This window comes from Coptis chinensis, chromosome 8, assembly GCF_015680905.1.
Source record: "Coptis chinensis isolate HL-2020 chromosome 8, ASM1568090v1, whole genome shotgun sequence".
Lineage (NCBI taxonomy): Eukaryota > Viridiplantae > Streptophyta > Magnoliopsida > Ranunculales > Ranunculaceae > Coptis > Coptis chinensis.
In genome coordinates this window covers 44612623-44632068 of record NC_141463.1, presented here as the reverse complement: position 1 = coordinate 44632068, position 19446 = coordinate 44612623, and the positions used below count along the sequence as shown (strand labels likewise).

At 33.5% G+C, this 19446-nt stretch overlaps 2 protein-coding genes across 2 annotated transcripts; one reads left to right on the top strand and one right to left on the bottom strand.

Annotated features, from left to right (window-relative positions):
- Positions 1 to 918: 918 nt before the first annotated feature.
- On the top strand, positions 919 to 2179 carry LOC147481599 (nuclear transcription factor Y subunit B-8-like). Its single transcript, XM_086575400.1, has 5 exons — positions 919 to 1186; positions 1302 to 1534; positions 1625 to 1880; positions 1971 to 2048; positions 2129 to 2179. Exons 2-3 carry the CDS (start codon positions 1311 to 1313, stop codon positions 1845 to 1847), a joined length of 447 nt encoding a protein of 148 aa, XP_086431526.1. The 5' UTR covers positions 919 to 1186; positions 1302 to 1310; the 3' UTR covers positions 1848 to 1880; positions 1971 to 2048; positions 2129 to 2179.
- Positions 2180 to 15072: 12893 nt separating this feature from the next.
- Positions 15073 to 16145, bottom strand: LOC147481598 (putative ATP synthase 24 kDa subunit, mitochondrial). Its single transcript, XM_086578985.1, has 4 exons — positions 16012 to 16145; positions 15311 to 15457; positions 15236 to 15248; positions 15073 to 15141 (listed from the first exon to the last, which is right to left on the bottom strand). The coding sequence occupies exons 1-4, from the start codon at positions 16143 to 16145 to the stop codon at positions 15073 to 15075; spliced, it is 363 nt and encodes a 120-aa protein (XP_086435111.1).
- Positions 16146 to 19446: the final 3301 nt, after the last annotated feature.

Below are 19446 nucleotides of genomic sequence, written 5' to 3'. Positions count from 1 at the left end.
ATGTGTAATCTCTATCTTTCTAAAATTTGAAGCACAAACCCAGATTTATTTTATCTTTCTTTAACGTTTTCAAAGTGAACTACCAAGTGTATCAAATGCCAAGCATATACAACAGTTAGAAATTCAGACAAATAGAAATCCAAAGGTTAACCAAAAGTTTGGTAGGGGCTTTTGTCAGATTCCGGAGACACTATTTCGGCATGTGACGTAGCTTTCGTGCTAAACTTTTAAAAAGTTGGAAAATCCCAGTGAAATTTTGGGAAATTCCATAAAATTGATGTTTATGCCCCATTTTCACAAGGTTGACGGGTTTGTAATATCGGGTTGAGAAAAACCTAAACCCGCTTTCTATCTTAGCCCAATTATGTATTGGGCTTCGGGCCATTACCTTTACGGCAAAAGAGTAGTATTTTTCCCAACATTTGGTACCACATTTACGAACCTTACGCCCACGCAAAAGATATATCCAAAGATCGTTCGTAAAGACTGAAGGACCTTAAACCGTTCAAAATTTCAAAGTATGTTAAGATCCTCAATGAGGAAGTAATTGGTTTTACATTAATTGACAATGAGGAAGTATTGTTAGTTATTTAAAATTTAGAATTAGAACCAACATTATGCCCAAATTAATGAGACTAAGGGTGGAATCCAAGCTTATGTACCCTAGTTCCACTATGCTCAAGTTGGGTTTATTTATTAAATGAGTTTTAAAATAAACTCAAGTCAAGCCCATTTATCTCAGTCAATTTACACTATGGAGATGGTATTTGAACTTATTGAGCTAGGTTGACCATGCTCGTTTATTAGACCAACCTTTAAAGTAAGCTCAAACTTGCTAGTGGAACAGAGCTCGCGGTTCCGGGTTCATTTCGGGTTTGGCCCGTGTTAAAAAAAAAAAAACCAACACGAGTTACACGCGTCAAAAGAAGAAATATAAGAAGGGGTGGGTGGGGGTATGACTATGAGAAATTGAGAATTGAGAACGAACGGTTTAGATAAAAAGGAGGTTACTGCTAAAACTCCATCTCGTTCGTCTCCTTCTCCATTTCTTCTCCAGCGTCCGATCTCCCTCTCCTCTTTTAAACAACAAACTATAAACAAAATAAAAATTCTCTCCCCTCCACGCGCGCCAAAAACAAAAAAAAAAAAACTCTCCCCCCCTTTCCCTTTTATTTATACCATCCAGGTAACTAACTAATTAATTTATTCACTTTCTCTCACATTTTTTATTTTCTTTCTAATGGCCGATCTAGGGTTTTCTCTCCCCTACTTTCAAATGCTTTCAATAATTCATTGTACAGGAGATTATTATGGCTGATGGATCGATGAGTCCACCTGGAGGTGGTGCAGGAAGCCATGAAAGTGGTGAGCAAAGTCCAAGATCTAATGTACGTGAACAAGATAGATATCTACCTATTGCCAATATTAGTCGGATCATGAAGAAAGGTCTTCCTGCTAATGGCAAAATTGCTAAAGATGCCAAAGAAACTGTTCAGGAATGTGTTTCTGAGTTTATCAGTTTCATAACTAGCGAGTATGTTTTTTTTTTTTTTTTCTTTTTCGTCATTTCAGATTGATTTATTTATTTATTTGTTTGTTGCTAATAATAATCTATTGCTTGTAGGGCGAGTGATAAATGTCAGAGGGAAAAGAGAAAGACGATTAATGGTGATGATTTGTTATGGGCTATGGCTACTTTAGGGTTTGAGGAATATATTGATCCGCTTAAGGTGTACCTTAGTCGTTATAGAGAAGTGAGTTTTATTTTGTTGGGGATGGATTTATTTATTATCAAGCGTGGTGTACTAATAACGAGTTTATGTTTGTTTGTTTCTTTGTTTGATTAACCTTTGGTGGATGAAATAACGTTACAGATGGAGGTAATCACATTTTATTTCAACTGCTTTCTTTAGTTTTTGTTAATTTTCTACACGATGTTTAATTTATTTGAGGAATTGCAATTTCAATAGGGTGATAGCAAAGGATCTGTGAAGGGTGGTGATGGTAGAAAAGAGGCTGCTGGGGTTCAATCCGGTCAAAGTTCCCAGGTATTATTAGATTTCAATGTTCTTTTGGGAAATGAATATGTTAAAGAGTTGTTCTAAATACGGGTAATTGAATTTCACAGCTCACTCATCAGGGATCTTTTGGGCAAGGGGCAAGCTACATCAACTCTCCGGTAAGGATACCTTCTCTGATATTACTTTTTTGATTGCAGTGCAACTTAGGAAGTAAATGATTGGTATTTTTTTTCCCTGGTTTTCCATTCAATATTAATTTGGTTTTGAAGATACTGCGAACCACCTTATTTCTTTTTGTTTCATAATGTGTCCAGTTGATGATTATCATTGAACATCCTTACCATAAAAAATGTTTATTTATGGACGGAATAAATCGTCTGATGAGGGACCTACTTGTTTACCCTTATTACCTGGTGTTGTTTTGCTCTAATCTTTCTAGTTTCTTCGATTCTCTTTCAATGCATTTATGCTGCGAACCTCTTGTCAGCCATGTGTGAGGTGAAAACCTATATGTACAAACTATGTGGGAGTGAATCGTGTTTCGCTTAATAGAACGTAGCTTAGTTTCTATTGGTTGTCTCTAAACCTTGTGATAACATGGCTACTTATAGGCTATCTTTTGTCTTTGTGTGTGCCATTGACTCTTTTCACTTTGTTTGATCCTGTTAGTTCCTGTTTATATTTTGAATTTTGTACAACATATTCGAATTTTGTACAACTTAAGTAAATGTTAGAAAACCTCTGATTACGTAATGTTTGCATTTTACTCAATAGCCCTAGAGTAGTCATACTGTGATTTCTAGAAGAAATTCAGACTCATTCCCAAGTTCAGTTATATGTTTTCGTTTCTCTGACTTCAGTAGTTGAGGACATTGATGTAGGTAGAATTTTGAAGTACAGCCTTTGAAGCTAAAGTTCTTGTTTAGGATTCAATATGAAATGACATGTTTTGCCCATCTGATTCATAACTGATTAACTGACTACCTTGGAGATGACTTACAGAATTGGAATATATATTTACCAAAATTGTTCACAGCTTTATGTTGTGCTGAGATCGTATTAACTTTACCTTAACAACCAGTGGTAAAGCGAGAGTGAGGGTGGAAGTGTGAGCCTTAAAGCGTCTAACTTCAAAATTTTGAACAAGTGAAAGTGTTGAAAGCATCAAACTATATTATCTACTTGACCTTTTTCTAATTTGTAAAATTAATTATTTTTATGAGCTTTTATATTGTGTGTATTTGCCTATGTATTTCATTAAAGAAAAATATTATTTATAAGAAAATGGTCTTAATTTGTAATTGAAATTCTAATTGTTCCACATGGAAAAATGGAAGAAATAAATATTCTAAGTTATGTGTTGTATGAACTAGAGAAGAAAGGACTGTTTTGACAGATGTCTACCTCTACTTAATAGCACATCTTTTGACTTTTGGCCTTGATCGTACAAGTTTTAAGAGTTGTCCACTAGTTACCTTTGTTGCTATTAAAACGTTAATAATGAAAGCTTTTGGACGTAAAACTCGACAAACTGATGTCTTACGGATTACAATGTCAAAAAACACGGCTCCCAAAATTTAAAAGCGCGCTTTAAGCACGATTTCGTATTTAAAGCGTCAAAACATTTTTTTCTGGTATGGGTGCATTACATATGTATGTAATACATTAGATTGTTAAGATTTTTACTGCATATATTTTTTTTCTTTACGCTATGCATTTGAAGATGAATTCAGAGCTTATTTTTGGTGGAGAAGGTTTACTAACTATGGAGTCCGTCTTCGCCAAATATCAGCTCATTCTGAATTTTCTAATCATGTAAAACCTTGTTTTTAACTTTTTCGATATATCTTTCAGTTTATTACCCCCTCTTTGTACTAGGTCAGAATTTGGGAATGAACTTGTGTTCCTGCAAAGATGATCTCCGTGGTGAGGAGATCATCTGCATTATAAAGCATTGTTAGATTCCTCATCATTCAGGTTTTATCAAGTCGTGTATAGTGGGCATGTACATATAACGTACTCTTGAGATATGAAATATTAAATATCCTAAACCTTTTGGCGTCCAGCAACAATGTTCATGCAATGTTGTGTTTTTATAATGATAACATGCTAATATGTTCTTGTTGTGTGTTTAATGTAATCTATTTCTGATGTGTAGATAATATGTTATACATGTATTTATTAGTTTGTATTGTGCTGGAGTCCTTGTCCTATAACAATTATACGTTGTTGATTCCTTGTTGCTTAGTCTTACAACATACTCTCCTCATACTAACTATTGAGTAGACAATCTCATGGAGGATCTTAACAGTGTTTTAAACATAGGTTTGAGAAAATTTGTCAAGTTTCACAGCAGTTAAAGGATTACTTAAGTTAATGGTACTTATGAGCCATTTGGGGGGGGGATGGGAGTTAGACCTGTATTGAGGTTTAGGTAGTTTCAGCAGGGCTTTGGTAGTCATTTGTGGTATTTTCCTGTTGCATACTTGGATGTTTACTAAGAAGATTCTTCCTGTTTGAGTACGTTCAGTTATACTTTCTTGGCCACTGGTGTATTAGTTAGGGTTTAGTCGAACATATAACACTTCTCTGAAGGTGGAGACTGTGTATTACTTATCGAGCAAAAAAGTAAAGTTACAAATTGAAATAATATATATAAGAACTAAGAAGGAAGGTGCTACTTGAAAACTGAGATTTTGCCCGGCTTTGCCTAATCTTGAACATATTGTTTGTAGTTCGACCCAAGGACCAAAATATCGATATCGGCGAATATATTGGTGTACCCAAAAACTGATATATATCGGAAATATATTGGAAATATCGGATTTATATTAAAAAATGGTCAAAAAGTCAAACGATATATATCGTATATATTGATTATATCGGTGATATAAAGTTTTATATTGGAAATTCCGATATATATCGGAAAAAAGGGTTCAATATTCGGTGGATATATGTCGGAAATATCGATGTCGGTGTACCCAAAAAAACTATATATATTGGATATATCGGCGATATTTTGGTCCTTGGTTCGACCAATGAATACTTTGTTTTTGTTTTTTTTTTCTCGGTAAAAATTATATTTCATTAATAAAGGAAAAGTAGGCTAAGAAGGCTTACATTACAAAAGAAAAACTGAAAAATAAATATTTACAAGAGATGAAACAAAACATAAGAAGAAAAAAAACAAAAAACCCCGAGACATGCACCGTCACCCCATGTCTAAGAACATAAGACAATACCATCTAGCAACAAAGACTCAGGGGCTATTTGTTTTTTTGGGTTAAGTTATAAGAGGGTCTTATAAGACCATATGTTATAAGAGGGTCTTATAAGATGGTCTTATAAAGTGGTTTGTTTTTAATTTTAAGTTCCTCTTATAAGCACTTGTAAAAATAGAAAAAACAAATACATGACATCTTATAGATGGTTATTTGACAAATATAACCCTACTTTACATCACATTTAACTTGAATATATTAATTTGAAATAAAAGTATAGTTTAATTTTTGGTTTCAAATCAATTTTGATAATTAGAATATCGATTTTAGGAAACTACCTTAATTGGCAATGGTAGTGGTAGTGGTCTTAATAGCACGGTGGTGGTGGTAGTGGATGTGATGATATTGGTTTTAATAGCACGGTGATGGTGGTGGTAGTAGAAGTGGTAAATGTCTTAATAGCACAGTGGTGGTGGTGGTGATAGTCTTAATAGTACGGTGATGGTGGTAGTGGAGGTGATGATATTAGTCTTAATAGTACGGTGGTAGTGGTGGTGGTGGTGGTTTTAATAACACAGTGGTGGTGGTGATAGTCTTAATAGGAAGATGGTAGTGGTGGTGGAGGTAATGATGGTTGTGGCTGATGGTGGTGGTAGTGGTGGTGGTGGTGGTGGTGGTGGTGGTAGTGGCGGTAGTGGTGGTGGTGGTGGTGGTAGTCGGTGGTGGCTAGGGTAATAGAGTTATTTGGAAAATAAGATAATGAAAAGGGAAGAAGGGATAAATGAGGCTAGGGGTGTTTGAGTCATTTTTCAAGTTATAAGACTTATAGAATTGAAGTAGATCTAATTTTGGTACTTATAGAATTGGAGCCTCTTATAAGACATTTCTAATAGAATGCCTCTTATAAGAGGCAAAAAACAAACTAAAAAAATGTCCAAAATCAGTGGGCCACATCTTATAAGAGGTTATAAGACCTCAATATCTTATAAGAGGCAAAAACAAATGGCCCCTCAAAGAAACATCTTCTAAACACTTTGAAGACTTTAGACCACCGATATAACAAAACTTTTATCGAGAGAATTGTCTTCTTAAGCGAAATAGAGATGCTATCAAAGTGATGACGGTTTCGCTCTAACCAGATGCCCTATATGATCGCAAAAGGTTATAAGTTCCACATGCGATTTCCAGAAGAAGAGAAAGGACCATGACCCCAACCTTTAAGCAAATTAAATACCCAGCCCATACCCAAGTCATTCCAGACTCTAAAAGAAAAGCAGACCATATTTTCCAAGAAAAAGAACACCAAAGAAGTATATGATTCACGGACTCACCATCATTTCTACACAACTGACAATAATTAACCAAACACATTTTACGACGCCTGAGGTCATCAATCGTAAGGATGCGTTCAAAGGAGGCACACCATGCAAAGAAAGCATGCGTCCCAAGGAAGCACACCAATGAATACTTTGTTTTAAGGACAAAGTCTCACCACTTAGTGGGGAAAGTGTAAACACAGTTGGATTTTTGTCGTGAGTGGGGTGAAAATAGTAATCAACACTGTATAGTCAAAGGAGTTCTTCAAACGCAAGTGCAAGGGGCCTATTCCAAATAGTGTGCAACATTTCATGTTGTTCCCCATCTTCCTATTAGGTCTTTAGAAGTTTACACTCTAATACTTTATACTTTCTTTCAAAGCCCCCTAGCTTGGTTGCTTGATCCCATTTTAAGGGCTTTTATTAACAAATAACAACTAGATATCAAGTTATTTAAGGGATCTATTTCTTTTACTCTTCTATTCAACAACTCGTCACTATCATCCATTTTGCAAAAAGAGGCTGGGTTACATTACAGTGCAACATGACTTGCAAAGTCTTTACTTCATTGTTCAGCTTTTTCTTTTGTCCATTTGCTTAGGCTTTTATTACTTCCCTAATTTTAAACAAAGAAAAATGCAGGTGGGGGCACCTTAACACGTTCTAAGCAAATGGGCTGGCCTAGGTCCAAAAGGTGTATGTCGCATATAAACAATACCCTTGTTTTTTTTAGGTGCATTCAGATCCACTTGGCAACTTTTTATTTGAAAAAGGCATAAATGCAGACCAAAATCGTGATGGATTTTTGCTGCGAGGAAGTTTAAGGAGACTAGAAATCTTTCTTGACCAGAATAGATGTGGTTGTAGATTTGCGATGGAAAGAGATTGTACCTATAGAAACAGAAAAGACATTCTTTAATGCTAAATGGATGTAGTTGTAGATTTACGATGGAAAAGAGATAGTACCTATTGAAACAGGAAAGGCATTTTTAATGCTAAACGGATGTGGCTGTAGATTTTTAATGCTAAATGGGGGGCGTAAGAGTAGAACTTAATACTGTCCTACAGAGTTCTAGTGCCTATGCATGTCTAGTGTTGACAGGGCTTTTGACTCTTTTCTAACGAAACTATATTTTCCCCCAAAACTCCAAGTGCACTGACGGCAATGTGAAACGATTCGTTTTGTCTGACTTCTATTCCATCAATATTCTGTTCTAGCTAGCAGCTCTGCGGTTCATTCAATATGTAAAAATGGTTTCCGTTTAAAGTTTTTTAAGATTTTGATGCAATGTCAACAATTAAGATAAGCAAGTCCATATTCTTGCTTAGGAGCGAACATAGCTACAAAATTCACAAGGCATACATGCTAATATAGATTCCTTGTTTCTTTTCTTTAAGAGTAGTTATACATTGTGGACATATAAAGCTATTTGCTAGTATACTGCTTGTCATTGTGTAGGCATACACCTTTGTTCATTGTTATTTCTAATAAATAGGCAACATAAATTAATGTAACTTATTTGTTCTATAACACGAAGAATTATGCATACTAGCTAGCGTCTGTCTTGGACTATCTTACCTTCCCATGGCCCTTCAGGTGATATTCCACTGATTATTGTATATAGACTTATAGAGTGTGTAGTGTTATTTTAAGACCATGCTTGGCTAAGTATGCACATGTATGAGAGATTCTTGTACTTCATTTGTCACTATCTTTTAATGATTGATGGACCTATTTATGGTCTTTTTTCGAGTGGGAGTGACTTGGGATGTTAGCATGGTGCCTGGTCATCATAGTAATGGTTTGTTTTTATGTTTTTCAGGTGCAAGGACAAGGACAGCCACAGCATATTATGCTTCCCATGCAAAGAACTGAATAAGGAACCCCCTCTAAGCTATTGTCATCACATTTAGATTTTGTTTAGCATCCGTTAGATATTTGAAATATATTGATTTGGTCTAGTCAGCTGTCTTTTTGTGATGATCCTGTTGCTTTTCTAATCAGAATGACTGTCTTTAGATGTTCTGTATATATGGGTGGTTTCCCATTTATGTTGAGAGATTCCTGGACGGATTTGAAGGATTTATTAACTATATTTATGCTATTCAACAATTTAGGTCTGGTACTTTTACTCTCTCAAGATGGTACTCAAGTTTTAATGCCTTTACACAGAAGAAAGCCCCATATATATGTTATGCCAGTAGAAATTGTATATCCCTGTGTGGATTTTGCATTGATTGGTTTTGCACAGTCGTCTCTGTAAAATTTAAAGTATGTTATCTGAATGAGCTCTACTTGAGTTTCCTTGAGTAGAACAGGGAATTAGAATTCTTTTTCATGCTGATGTCATCCACGACCGATTCTGCAAGATTAACTGCGTCCCTGTGTGAGATATTAACATGAAACTCACGCAGATGATGTGAGCTAATATGTGTGATTGCTGGCTTGAGTAATTTGACTTGTAAAGAGACAGCTGAATGATGCCACACTAGCAGCATGCACATGTAATGGCAGTAATGCGGCATGTTAGGTGAAACATCGATTATTTTCATAGGTTTCTGGCCAACATGTCAAATGTTTGCTGAATGCAAAAGCGTTTCGGTGAAACTAATTCCGAGTCTCTATCTTAGATTCCTATCATGCTCTATGTTGGTGGTTCAGATCAACTTGCTCAATTACCAGTGAAGTAAAACTTTTAACGAAATGAAAGCAAATTAGTAAAACTTTTAATAGAACTAGCCATTTGGCCCGGCTTATGGCCGGACTTGCTACATAGATAGCTAATAACTCAAAAGCATAAAGTCTACTTAAATAAATAATATATGTATATTGATAGCTAATGATTCATTGTTTATAATTTTTGAAGAGGTTTTATTTCTAGTTTTGGATTATTATTGTTCCTGTTGCAATAAGTTTTCAGGTTGTCGATGAAGGAGTATGGGACCTACCAACGCCTTCTGGCGAATGCTTACGTCGCAGGTTTTCTCTAGACCTAAAGATTGGGAGTTGCACTGATCCCATCAATTATTGTTCAAATGTTGCTGGTTCTAGCAACATGACATTCTGCCTAGAGCCTATTCCAGAGGATTCAACAATAGATACATTTACCAAGTCTACAGATTCACCAAGGTTTAAAGCATTAAGCTCAAAATCAGATGACCATCAAACAATATGCAACATTGGCTAAAAGGTTGAGCTTCAACAACCAAGTTAAGCAAGCTACTATACTCAGTAATCAGTAAATCATACTAATCATAATATGAAACAATAGGCTGAACACAATCAATTCAATGAATATAGGTAAAACAATACCACTGTAAGAATGTTTCTATAACCACCATGGAAATATAGTCAACATAGAATATGATATGTTCGTTGAATAGCCGACTAAAAGACTTCAGTGAAATTGACTACCAACATATGTTGCATATTGGAAAGACAATTGACAAAGTGTGTTTGTTGTAGTAAGTTTCATTACAAATAGTTTAAATGAAAGACAATGACCGAAGAGTGAGTTTAATGTAGGTATATTATTATCCCTTGGAATAACAAAAATATTTAATAAAAGTAACTTTCAACATATAACTTGAGCATTTTTTTGTATGTCTGCAACGTAAATTTTTTGGCGCACTTCGCTATATATGTCAGGAGTCCATTGATGAGTCAATCGCAATCTGTCCTGCAATAAGAATAATTTTAAGTGTCAGTTATTTATTATTTCAATATTTTATTTATGACTATTATTGAATGAGTAAATTATATGAATTCCTAGACATTATTTCTTGGCATTTGGTTATTCATCCTCTTGTTTGATTTTAATGCGTTGTTTTTCAAGATAGTAATAGATTCTGTGAGATGTATACCAAAACGTAGCAAAAATATTTTACAAGAAAAACTAAGATAAACCTATGCAAATGTTCCCTGATAGATACATATATTAATATAAAAAAATAATACTACAACCTTAACACAACAATATCAAGAGGCGAGTACCAATTTAAACTAATTAATATAAGAATGTTTTATACTATGTATTTTATTTTTCCCAAGCAATGTGTTCATTCCACTTCTTTCTTTATAGTTGAATGTGGTCCGCAGAAACAAAGAAACATATTCAGATAGACCTTTACTGAAAATGTGTCAATCCACAAAAGTTCTTCATTATATATATAAAGTCACTCGGTAAAGTGAGTAAATAGAAGTTTAAAAAAAAAAAAAAAAAAAAAAAAAAAAAAATAGAAATGGAATGAGCAGTTTATAGAATCTCCCGTGAACCAATTTGCAATATAACTCACTCAAAAAATTTAGCCAACATACCTCATCACCAAAACATATAGAAACTTTGGACGTTAAATGTGTCAAAATATAGGTAGAGAGGAACACCGGCCTTGTCAGCTGCATTCAATGACTTGTATCATAAATACCCCAGAGAGTTTTTTCCATTATACATTCAGTGGAGGGGGAAAGTTCAAAATATCATCATCAACCACACTCAAAAACATTGCTAGCAAGTCTAGCTACTACTTGATTCATTACCCCCTAACCCATGATGAATCATGTAACTCCTAGCTTCCTACTTATATATTTTACCATATTAAGACAATACCAAGGTGCATATCATCTGCCATCAACTATGTCACGCCCCAAATTTTATAATGATTGATTACCAAAGACACATGACATCTACAATCATTATGAAACTCGGGATATGATCGGACCAACTAAGCAAAACCCAAACTAAACAAAGACAGAATAATCTTATAAAATTTTTGGCAGAGTCTCCTCTGTATTTTTAACATTTCATAAACTTAAATCCTGTCATAATCTGAAAATCATAACAATATAGATATCTCATTGTTTAATTCAATTACTTAACCGTCTCAATGAATGCCAGAATAGTTAAATAACCCTTACGCCTCGAGACAATTTAGTTCCTTCTCTAAGAAGGCATTAGTTTCTCTAGCGCATCTAAAATGTACTAAAAAATTGTATAATTTACATAATGAATATTAGTTCCTCTATACATTATGAGGCGTCCTTTTATCAAAGTTATTCAACAAATAAAATAGATTTACCTTGTCCAAAAATCTTCAATTGAATTTCCACTATATCATACCTCTCCAACAACGGATTCGTTTCAAGAAGTTCACCACATTTCAAGGCATTGGATCTCTTCAAATGGCCAAGGACATTTGGTACCAAATAAAAGCAGTAAACTTTTATGATATCAAATGTCCTACTCGACATTTGATAGCAGTAAACTACTCGTATATATTTTCTAACCACCAAAAGCCAATCAGGTGCTTATCAGAAGCAAAGAGGAACTTCATAATATATATGATATTATCTAAAGAGGAAAAAAAAAACAAAATCAACAACAAATTATATTCAAAAATAGTTTAATACCAAAATAAAAATAACAAATTGGATTGAAAAGAAAACAAAGAGAACATAGTTTCTCAAAAGAGTGATTTAGAGAGGAAAAGGAACCATATTCCCTACCTATTTCAACACAACATTGTCGAGAATACGTAGGAGCCATCCTGAACATTAATTGGAAATACATGTGAGACTTAAGAAGGACATTTAACAATATCAAAGCACAATGAACAAATAAAATAAAGACATAATCTGAAATAAGTTATATTCATTACCATATGGGTTGCATTGGTTGTTTATATATCTTCAATCCAACAAATCTAATCCAAGCGTGTACCTTCTATCGTAAATTGCTTAATGGGTATTCTACTTGATTGAAATAATGGAAAGCCTCATTTGGCTACTCGGTTCTCAACACCAATTCATAAAAAGGAAAGGTATGCACCGGCCAATTAAAGTCATCATCAATATTTAAGATTCTACCAAAGTTCAAGTATCAATGGGGGGTGAAAAAACGAAAAAATAACAATACTATCACCAAATAAAAGAAGCATTAACTATTTGAAGTAAATTAACTACAATAGATGGTATTCATAATGAGTCACATTCTTTTTTTGGAAACGCCGAGACAATCCTTTGTTCCATATCCCCAGGGCCAAACGATTCCCTTATTATCTAGAAAAGGTCCGATTGTGAGGCTGCCATTCTTGACTGGAGGGTTTGGATAACATGTGTATATTACAGATACCTTATTTTCTTTTTGCTAAGGATTAAATTAATGGATGAATTCGCACCGGCAAACTATTGCATAAAGAACCCTAAACATCCTTTTGTTGTTTTTTTACAGGAATTCGTTCCTCACTATGGGAACACAAAATTGAAAAAAGAAAAAGAAAAAAAAAATACAATCTTCTTTTTCACAAAGACACAACTAAATAAACAAATTTATATTTATAAAAATTGATAGGCACATGTTCGCAGGTAAAAAAATATATTAAATTAACAAAAACATACGTGAAACACTCCATTAAATGTAAAGGATGTTTATATTCTGTATTTTGGTGAGATTAAGATTAAAGTGGTTGATATGCATAATAACAAACAATGGATAATGTGAGTTTACATTCTCCTAGGAGAAGATCATTATTCGAAAAAAGAATATAATGTACAGTAAATGCTCCGAAATTTTAAAAAAAAATGATAAGTATAGGGTAATGTCAATACGGTTATGATAAATCAGTAGTCTGTACAGTCACGTTGATGCATTAGAGAATCCCAATAAACTTTGAAAAATAAAAATTGGGGAAAAAAATATTAAATGTAGACTTTAATCACAAATGAAAATTGAAGTAGATATAACATTTCCTCACACAAATGAACTGACACAAAAAGAGAATAAATAAGAAATAAACAAACACAAATCAACTTCTAATTCTAACACAAAATATTGGTGATGCACTGAGCACTCAATGTGATTATGAAAATTTTGTCGAACAAAAGAGAACAACAGTAAATGCTCCGAAATATATATAAAAAAAAATGATAAGTATAGGGTAATGTCAACACGGTTATGATAAATCAGTAATATGTACAGTCACGTTGATGCATTAGAGAATCCCAATAAACTTTGAAAAATAAAATTGGGGAATAAAATATTAAATGCAGACTTTAATTACAAATGAAAACTGAAGTAGATATAACATCCCGACACACAAATGAACAGACACAAAAAGAGAATAAAGAAGAAATGTTACTAAACAAAAGGCAGGAGTTCCGAAAGTACATCAACACAATTTATGCTAGCTATGACCTTAACGCGTTGTAGGAGTTGAACACTTAAGAGGCTTAATTTTAGAATGCAGTAACATCACGGTTTGAAACATGCACTTTGAAAACATGAAAGTTGACATATCAACATCTACAAACATTACATGATTATAATAGTTAAATGATTAGAATTTTCTATCATGAACACTGGCATAGAGCGGCACTTGATATATATACTCAATATGGTAGTAATCGCTGTTGGAAATGAAGAAAATAGTGATGAGTAAAACAACACCAAGCACTCGTATATTGTATAATAAACACCAAATTGTGTGCTAGCAAATTAAATGCAGTTTATTTCTGTTCGTTGCCATCAAATGTAAAAGATCATAAACAACTACACCCGGAAATTATGTCGAATAAGCCCTAATGATCGAGTCAATATTGTAACTAAAAATATTGAGCGTATGAAATAAACTAATACTGAAATTGGAATAATGTCAAAGAGTTAACACGTTAATATTTGTGGAAGTGTGATTCAATTATCTAATTGCAAAATGGGACAGCAAAAAAAAAAAAAAAATCCTCAGTTCTCCATGTAATTTTTTGCTGGAGAAGACAACACTATAGGCTAAGAACACAACTTAACACTACACCTTAAATTTTATAATACATCATCTCAGTTTATAAGCAATTGGATTGCTTGGATGACACTACAACGTACTATGGATTAAAAGAGAAATTTCTGATCATGGAGAGAATGCAACTTAACACTACAATAACATATTGAAAGGCAAAATTTTCACCATTGGATTTTCAGAAGAAAAGCTAATTTATGCTATATACATTGTAAGTTTGAAAGTACTACGTACTAAAATGGAGGATATTATGCCTGGAGAGTGTGGTACAGTCTTGACGGCAGAGAAGTTGTCAAAATCGTTGTATAGGTTGAGTAAGAAGTGATTTTGGCAAAAGAGGAAGTGCTACTGGAAGCCGTGAAGAACAAAGCAAAAGGAAAAGGCCACCCCATATCACCTGGAGAAAGAGAAAGCCACTTTTCACCTAACTTGCTTTTATAATTCCACTCATTTGTTTTCTTGAGCAATCCCAATACAACAACAAAGCCAACTAATCAATCTCCAATGAAGATATTGTTGAGATGGGTAATACTACAATACTCTTAACATAATTTTGGGACATGAAGAAAACATGCCCATACAAAATTAGAGAAATGAAAGCTGCAATGATGACTGCTAAGGTCTTAGAGACACACACACATGAGACAAATGAATGCGTTTGAATTCTGAACCTAGCACAGAGATGGGCATTATCAAACTAAAAGCAACACGCATTCTGATTCTGGTCATTCAGGAGGAGGCCAGCGTAAGGATTGATTTGTGAATCATATTAGTACAAAAGGGAAGATTTGAAAGAATCTGGAATGCAAAAACACAGAACGAATATGCTTCTTATCCAATGATTAATTATGCAATTGGTTCCTAAACATGTTAACTTGTCCAAGCTACTTACTTGAGTAAAGCACCTGATATAGGTTTTTTCTATACAAAAAATAATAAGAAAAAGAGATAAAGTTTGGAGCAGTACTTCTTGTTAATTTTATCAAACTCTGTTGTAAGAAGAGTCATTCCCTTCTTGTCTGATCTCAAAAGTGGCTTCTTGAGCTCCTTTTCAACTTTCTCCAATGCATCCATCATCATAGCCTCTGCTCCAAGGTCATCAGGCAGACCTCTTCTACAAACAAATAACATTAAGCATATACAAAATCTAAAGAATTATACAACTGTAGTGTCACATTTAAAGGGGGAGGGGATTCAAAATCAATGGTATTAGTGAAACTAATAATAGTACAATAAACTTCATGAACTCCAAGTAATACATACTTGATCATTATCTCCTTTAAAGTTAGTAGATATGTTCGAGCATCTGGGATATTTTGTGTCCGTGATTGAATAGTATACTTAATCCGGCCGATTCTCGAGAGCAAACTTGCTCTCTAAGCAAGGCATCAAAAGGAAACACACACGATGCATAAGTGCCACTATAATACTCATAGAATCATGACAATGAAATTAACCAAGAATGGAACTCGACCAAATACTTCGTGTACTATGATGTTTTCCAATTCATGCCCGTGTTTAAATAAGTCCTTTTTTTAAAGAAAAGTAAATCACAATATGTATATCACATGAACTCTATTTTGGTTTGATGAGATGCAAGTAGGTAATTATGCATTTATGCATTATCCTCTTTGGAAGCCAAAAAGAAGAAGATAGATGGTTTCTTACTTTTCTCTAACAGTCTTCATGACATTTGTATATTGAGTTACTGCAGCAGGAGCTATAGTAATCTTCTCCTTCCATAGCACCCCAATTGCAGTCTCAAATTTGTTCTTCACCTCCAAAAATATGCTCTTCAACATCTCTTTTAGTCCCATAGAAATGCAATTGTCAGTAACAATATATCATAGGAACCAATATAGGCATTAAAACTATATTTTGGACTCGGGTATACGCTGAGATCTATTAACTATTTTGTGTGATGAAAAGGCTTTACAAAATGTCTCACATACATTTTCAAATCATAATATATTTTTATTGAAAATAAACCAAAATACGTTAATGAGCAGCGATTATGGTGCATAAGTACTTGGAAACTAAGGGATCAAATTGAGATAGTATCTTCACTTTGTGGTTTAGGATATTAATCCTTAATTTTTCAAATGGAATTATCTTAAACTCGATCTAGCTTGTATAATAGTTTTCTTAGATTTATAGTGATTTATCGGTAAATCATCACCGCTCGGCTTACGTACTAATGTGTACAAATCACTAAAATATCTATCAAATCACTAAAACAAATTGATTGTTTTCATATCCTCAAAGAATACACGTACTACTCCCACTTGAAAATATTTATCACATGAACGTGTTCTACGATGAATTAATGAATACAAAAAAAATTCTCTTTCAAGAAAATGCATTCACCTACTTAGAATACTCTCCCAAGTATTTTCTCTTTTTCTAAGTGATTGTTTGTATACATGCAAAATATACTTATTCAATTCCAACATAAATAACATAGAAGATCATGTTGTTTTATGTCTATCATCAATGTGAACATGTCAAAGTCTTAACGTAAGATTGGGTGGGTAAAATGAGTAATGATCATTAATTTTCAGATTTGAACAATCTAATAATCAAATTGATGGAAGAAGAGTGTGACTTTCAAATAACATTCCCTTTCCAAACTTGAAGCTTCTAACATGCACCTTGAACTTACAATAAAATGCTCAAATATTCTATCTTATTTCACATTTTTCTTTATTTCTTATAGTATATTTATCTATTCTCATTGTTTCTGCAAGCACATTGCAAAATAAAGTTCAGATAAAGAAATAGTACCACAAAGTTCTTCCAATATTGCACTAATGTTGAAAGGGTTAAGTTTGATAGTATCAATAAAGTGTCACAAAAATAAGTATAATAATAATTAACACAAACACTCTTCACTCTTTTTGACCAAATAATTATCATCCATCAATTATCAGTAGAACACTCGTAAGAATTTTTAAGTTTCGATATATTTTACTCTAAAATATAATTATTAAAATTCCTACAACCAAAAAATGTTTAGGTGACTCTCTTTGCAACCAAAGTTTGTTGCGTATCGAATAAAGGTTGTTGAGCTATTGTAAGTTCAACTGTAGTTCCATCGCTTTGAAATGCTCATCACAATGCAAATTCAATAATAGGTTTCTTATGCAATACCAAGAGTAACTCGTATAGGACATCATATTATTATACAACTTGGCAAGATCCTACTCCATGATGATATGAACATTCTATAAGCATCCACACCCATTCTATAAGTATCCCGACCCATATCTTTTAGCACTATCACATCTTTCTGCACTCAGAATGAGTACAAATTTTGAAAACTTATTTTTAGCACTATCCCATTTTCCTGTACTCGGGAAAAAAAGAAACAAAACTTAGGAAACCAAAGATAGCCGCCTCGATTAGTTAATTTAATCATCGCTCCTGAATGAAGTGATTTCACTCATAGTATCTTGTATTTGTTATAAGAGTCAGTTCCAATTTATGTTCCAGGAGCTGAAATGAAATGTAATAAGGTTGTATGTATTCAGTTCAAAGAAAGCCAATGTTGTTTATAAATGAAATTAGTTAAGTACATATACTTAAGGTTTTGCTTACCATTTGGCCCCTAAAAGAAACCGTCCCCAGTGCCAAATACAATTTTGCTTTTGAGTTCATTTGTGTTTCCCGATGATATCCGAATACAAAATCTAGATTGTTATAGTCAGCTCTTATTGTGATGGAAAAAACTCTATGAATTCACATGTAAATGTACTATATTGCTCAATTCATAGTGTTCTTAAACCGATAGAAGTACATTTATCTACATTAATGAGAAAGAACTTGGGAGAGTTTGCACCTTAGCATTTGATCTCGTGTTAACTTTGACATTTTCTGAATCGAATGTTCGAGTGTATGTATGTGAGAGGTTGTGTTTGGATGATTATTAGATATATCATTAGATTGTCTAAAGAAACAATGTCATACAAAGAAACATAAATCAAATGTGCAAATAAAAGCACCCCTTCATAATAAATCGGTGTTCTTTTTACAGGTTTAGACTTTCAATATGTATTATCATATTGTAGCCTACATGTGTTTGAAAATCAGAATGAGATCCAAGAAAGAAAAACGAAAAGAAATAAAAGTGCATATTTTAAAAATGTGAGAGTGCGTGATGGGTATTCAGGCACTTATTCGAGAAGTATATTGGTCTACTTCTTAAGAAGTTAATAACCAACAACAAATGCAAATTCTAGGTATATGAAAGGGTTATGCGAATAACATTTTGAGTGTTCTAATTCGGTATATCTCACATAATCCTTAGAGAATGTGGGGAACCATCGGAAGCTGATTTTACACCCTATAATAAGTTGTTAACTGAAGAATATGTAGTGTTTTTTAGGCCACGTTAAGGATATATTGGAAATAAGTCGGTGCTTTATCATAGACACTAAAAGTGTATGATTTGTAATAGGAAATTAGCTTATACAAATCATCTATTTTTTAGCAATTTTTTGTATTTGATCAAATATATAAGAATTTGAACACTAAAAGCGTTTGATTCGTAATAGGAAATTACCTTATACAAATAACCTATTTTTTAGCAATTATTTTTATTTGATCAAATATATAAGAATTGGAAACACACTCAAACTCTCCAAATATAAGAATTAGAAATACACTCAAACTTTCTAAAGAGGTTCCATGTACGTGGGATTGTAGGCTATTAGAAAAGACTATCTTTCATATTAGAGTGCCACATAGGAGAGAGAAAAGGCTAACTCTCATATTAGAGTGCCACATATGAGAGAGAAAATCTTCCATTGGAAGTCTCTACTTTAGTATATAGATAGTAGATTTAACACTTTTCAGGTTTCTTTTGTTTAAGAATGGAGATAAGAGGAAGAGAGAGGTTTTTCTTTTTGACTTTCTGTTTTTTGGGTATTTTTTTACGAACAATTGACACAATTGACGTGGATTTGCTTTTGTTTGTGCGGAGGGTGACGCGTTTCACTGGGAGCATTCTCAATTACTCAGTATTCATGGTCTTTGATGGCGTATGTGTGAATTTTTAATTTGTTTATTTGGATAAGTTTGGATGTCATACATTCTCGATTGCCA

Coding starts and splice junctions, on each gene's coding strand:
- LOC147481599 (XM_086575400.1), top strand. CDS start 1,311: ATGGCTGATGGATCGATGAGTCCACCTGGAGGTGGTGCAGGAAGCCAT. Junction 1,535..1,624: donor ATCAGTTTCATAACTAGCGA/GTATGTTTTTTT, acceptor TATTGCTTGTAG/GGCGAGTGATAAATGTCAGA.
- LOC147481598 (XM_086578985.1), bottom strand. CDS start 16,145: ATGTTGAAGAGCATATTTTTGGAGGTGAAGAACAAATTTGAGACTGCA. Junction 15,458..16,011: donor ATGAAGACTGTTAGAGAAAA/GTAAGAAACCAT, acceptor ATTTGTTTGTAG/AAGAGGTCTGCCTGATGACC.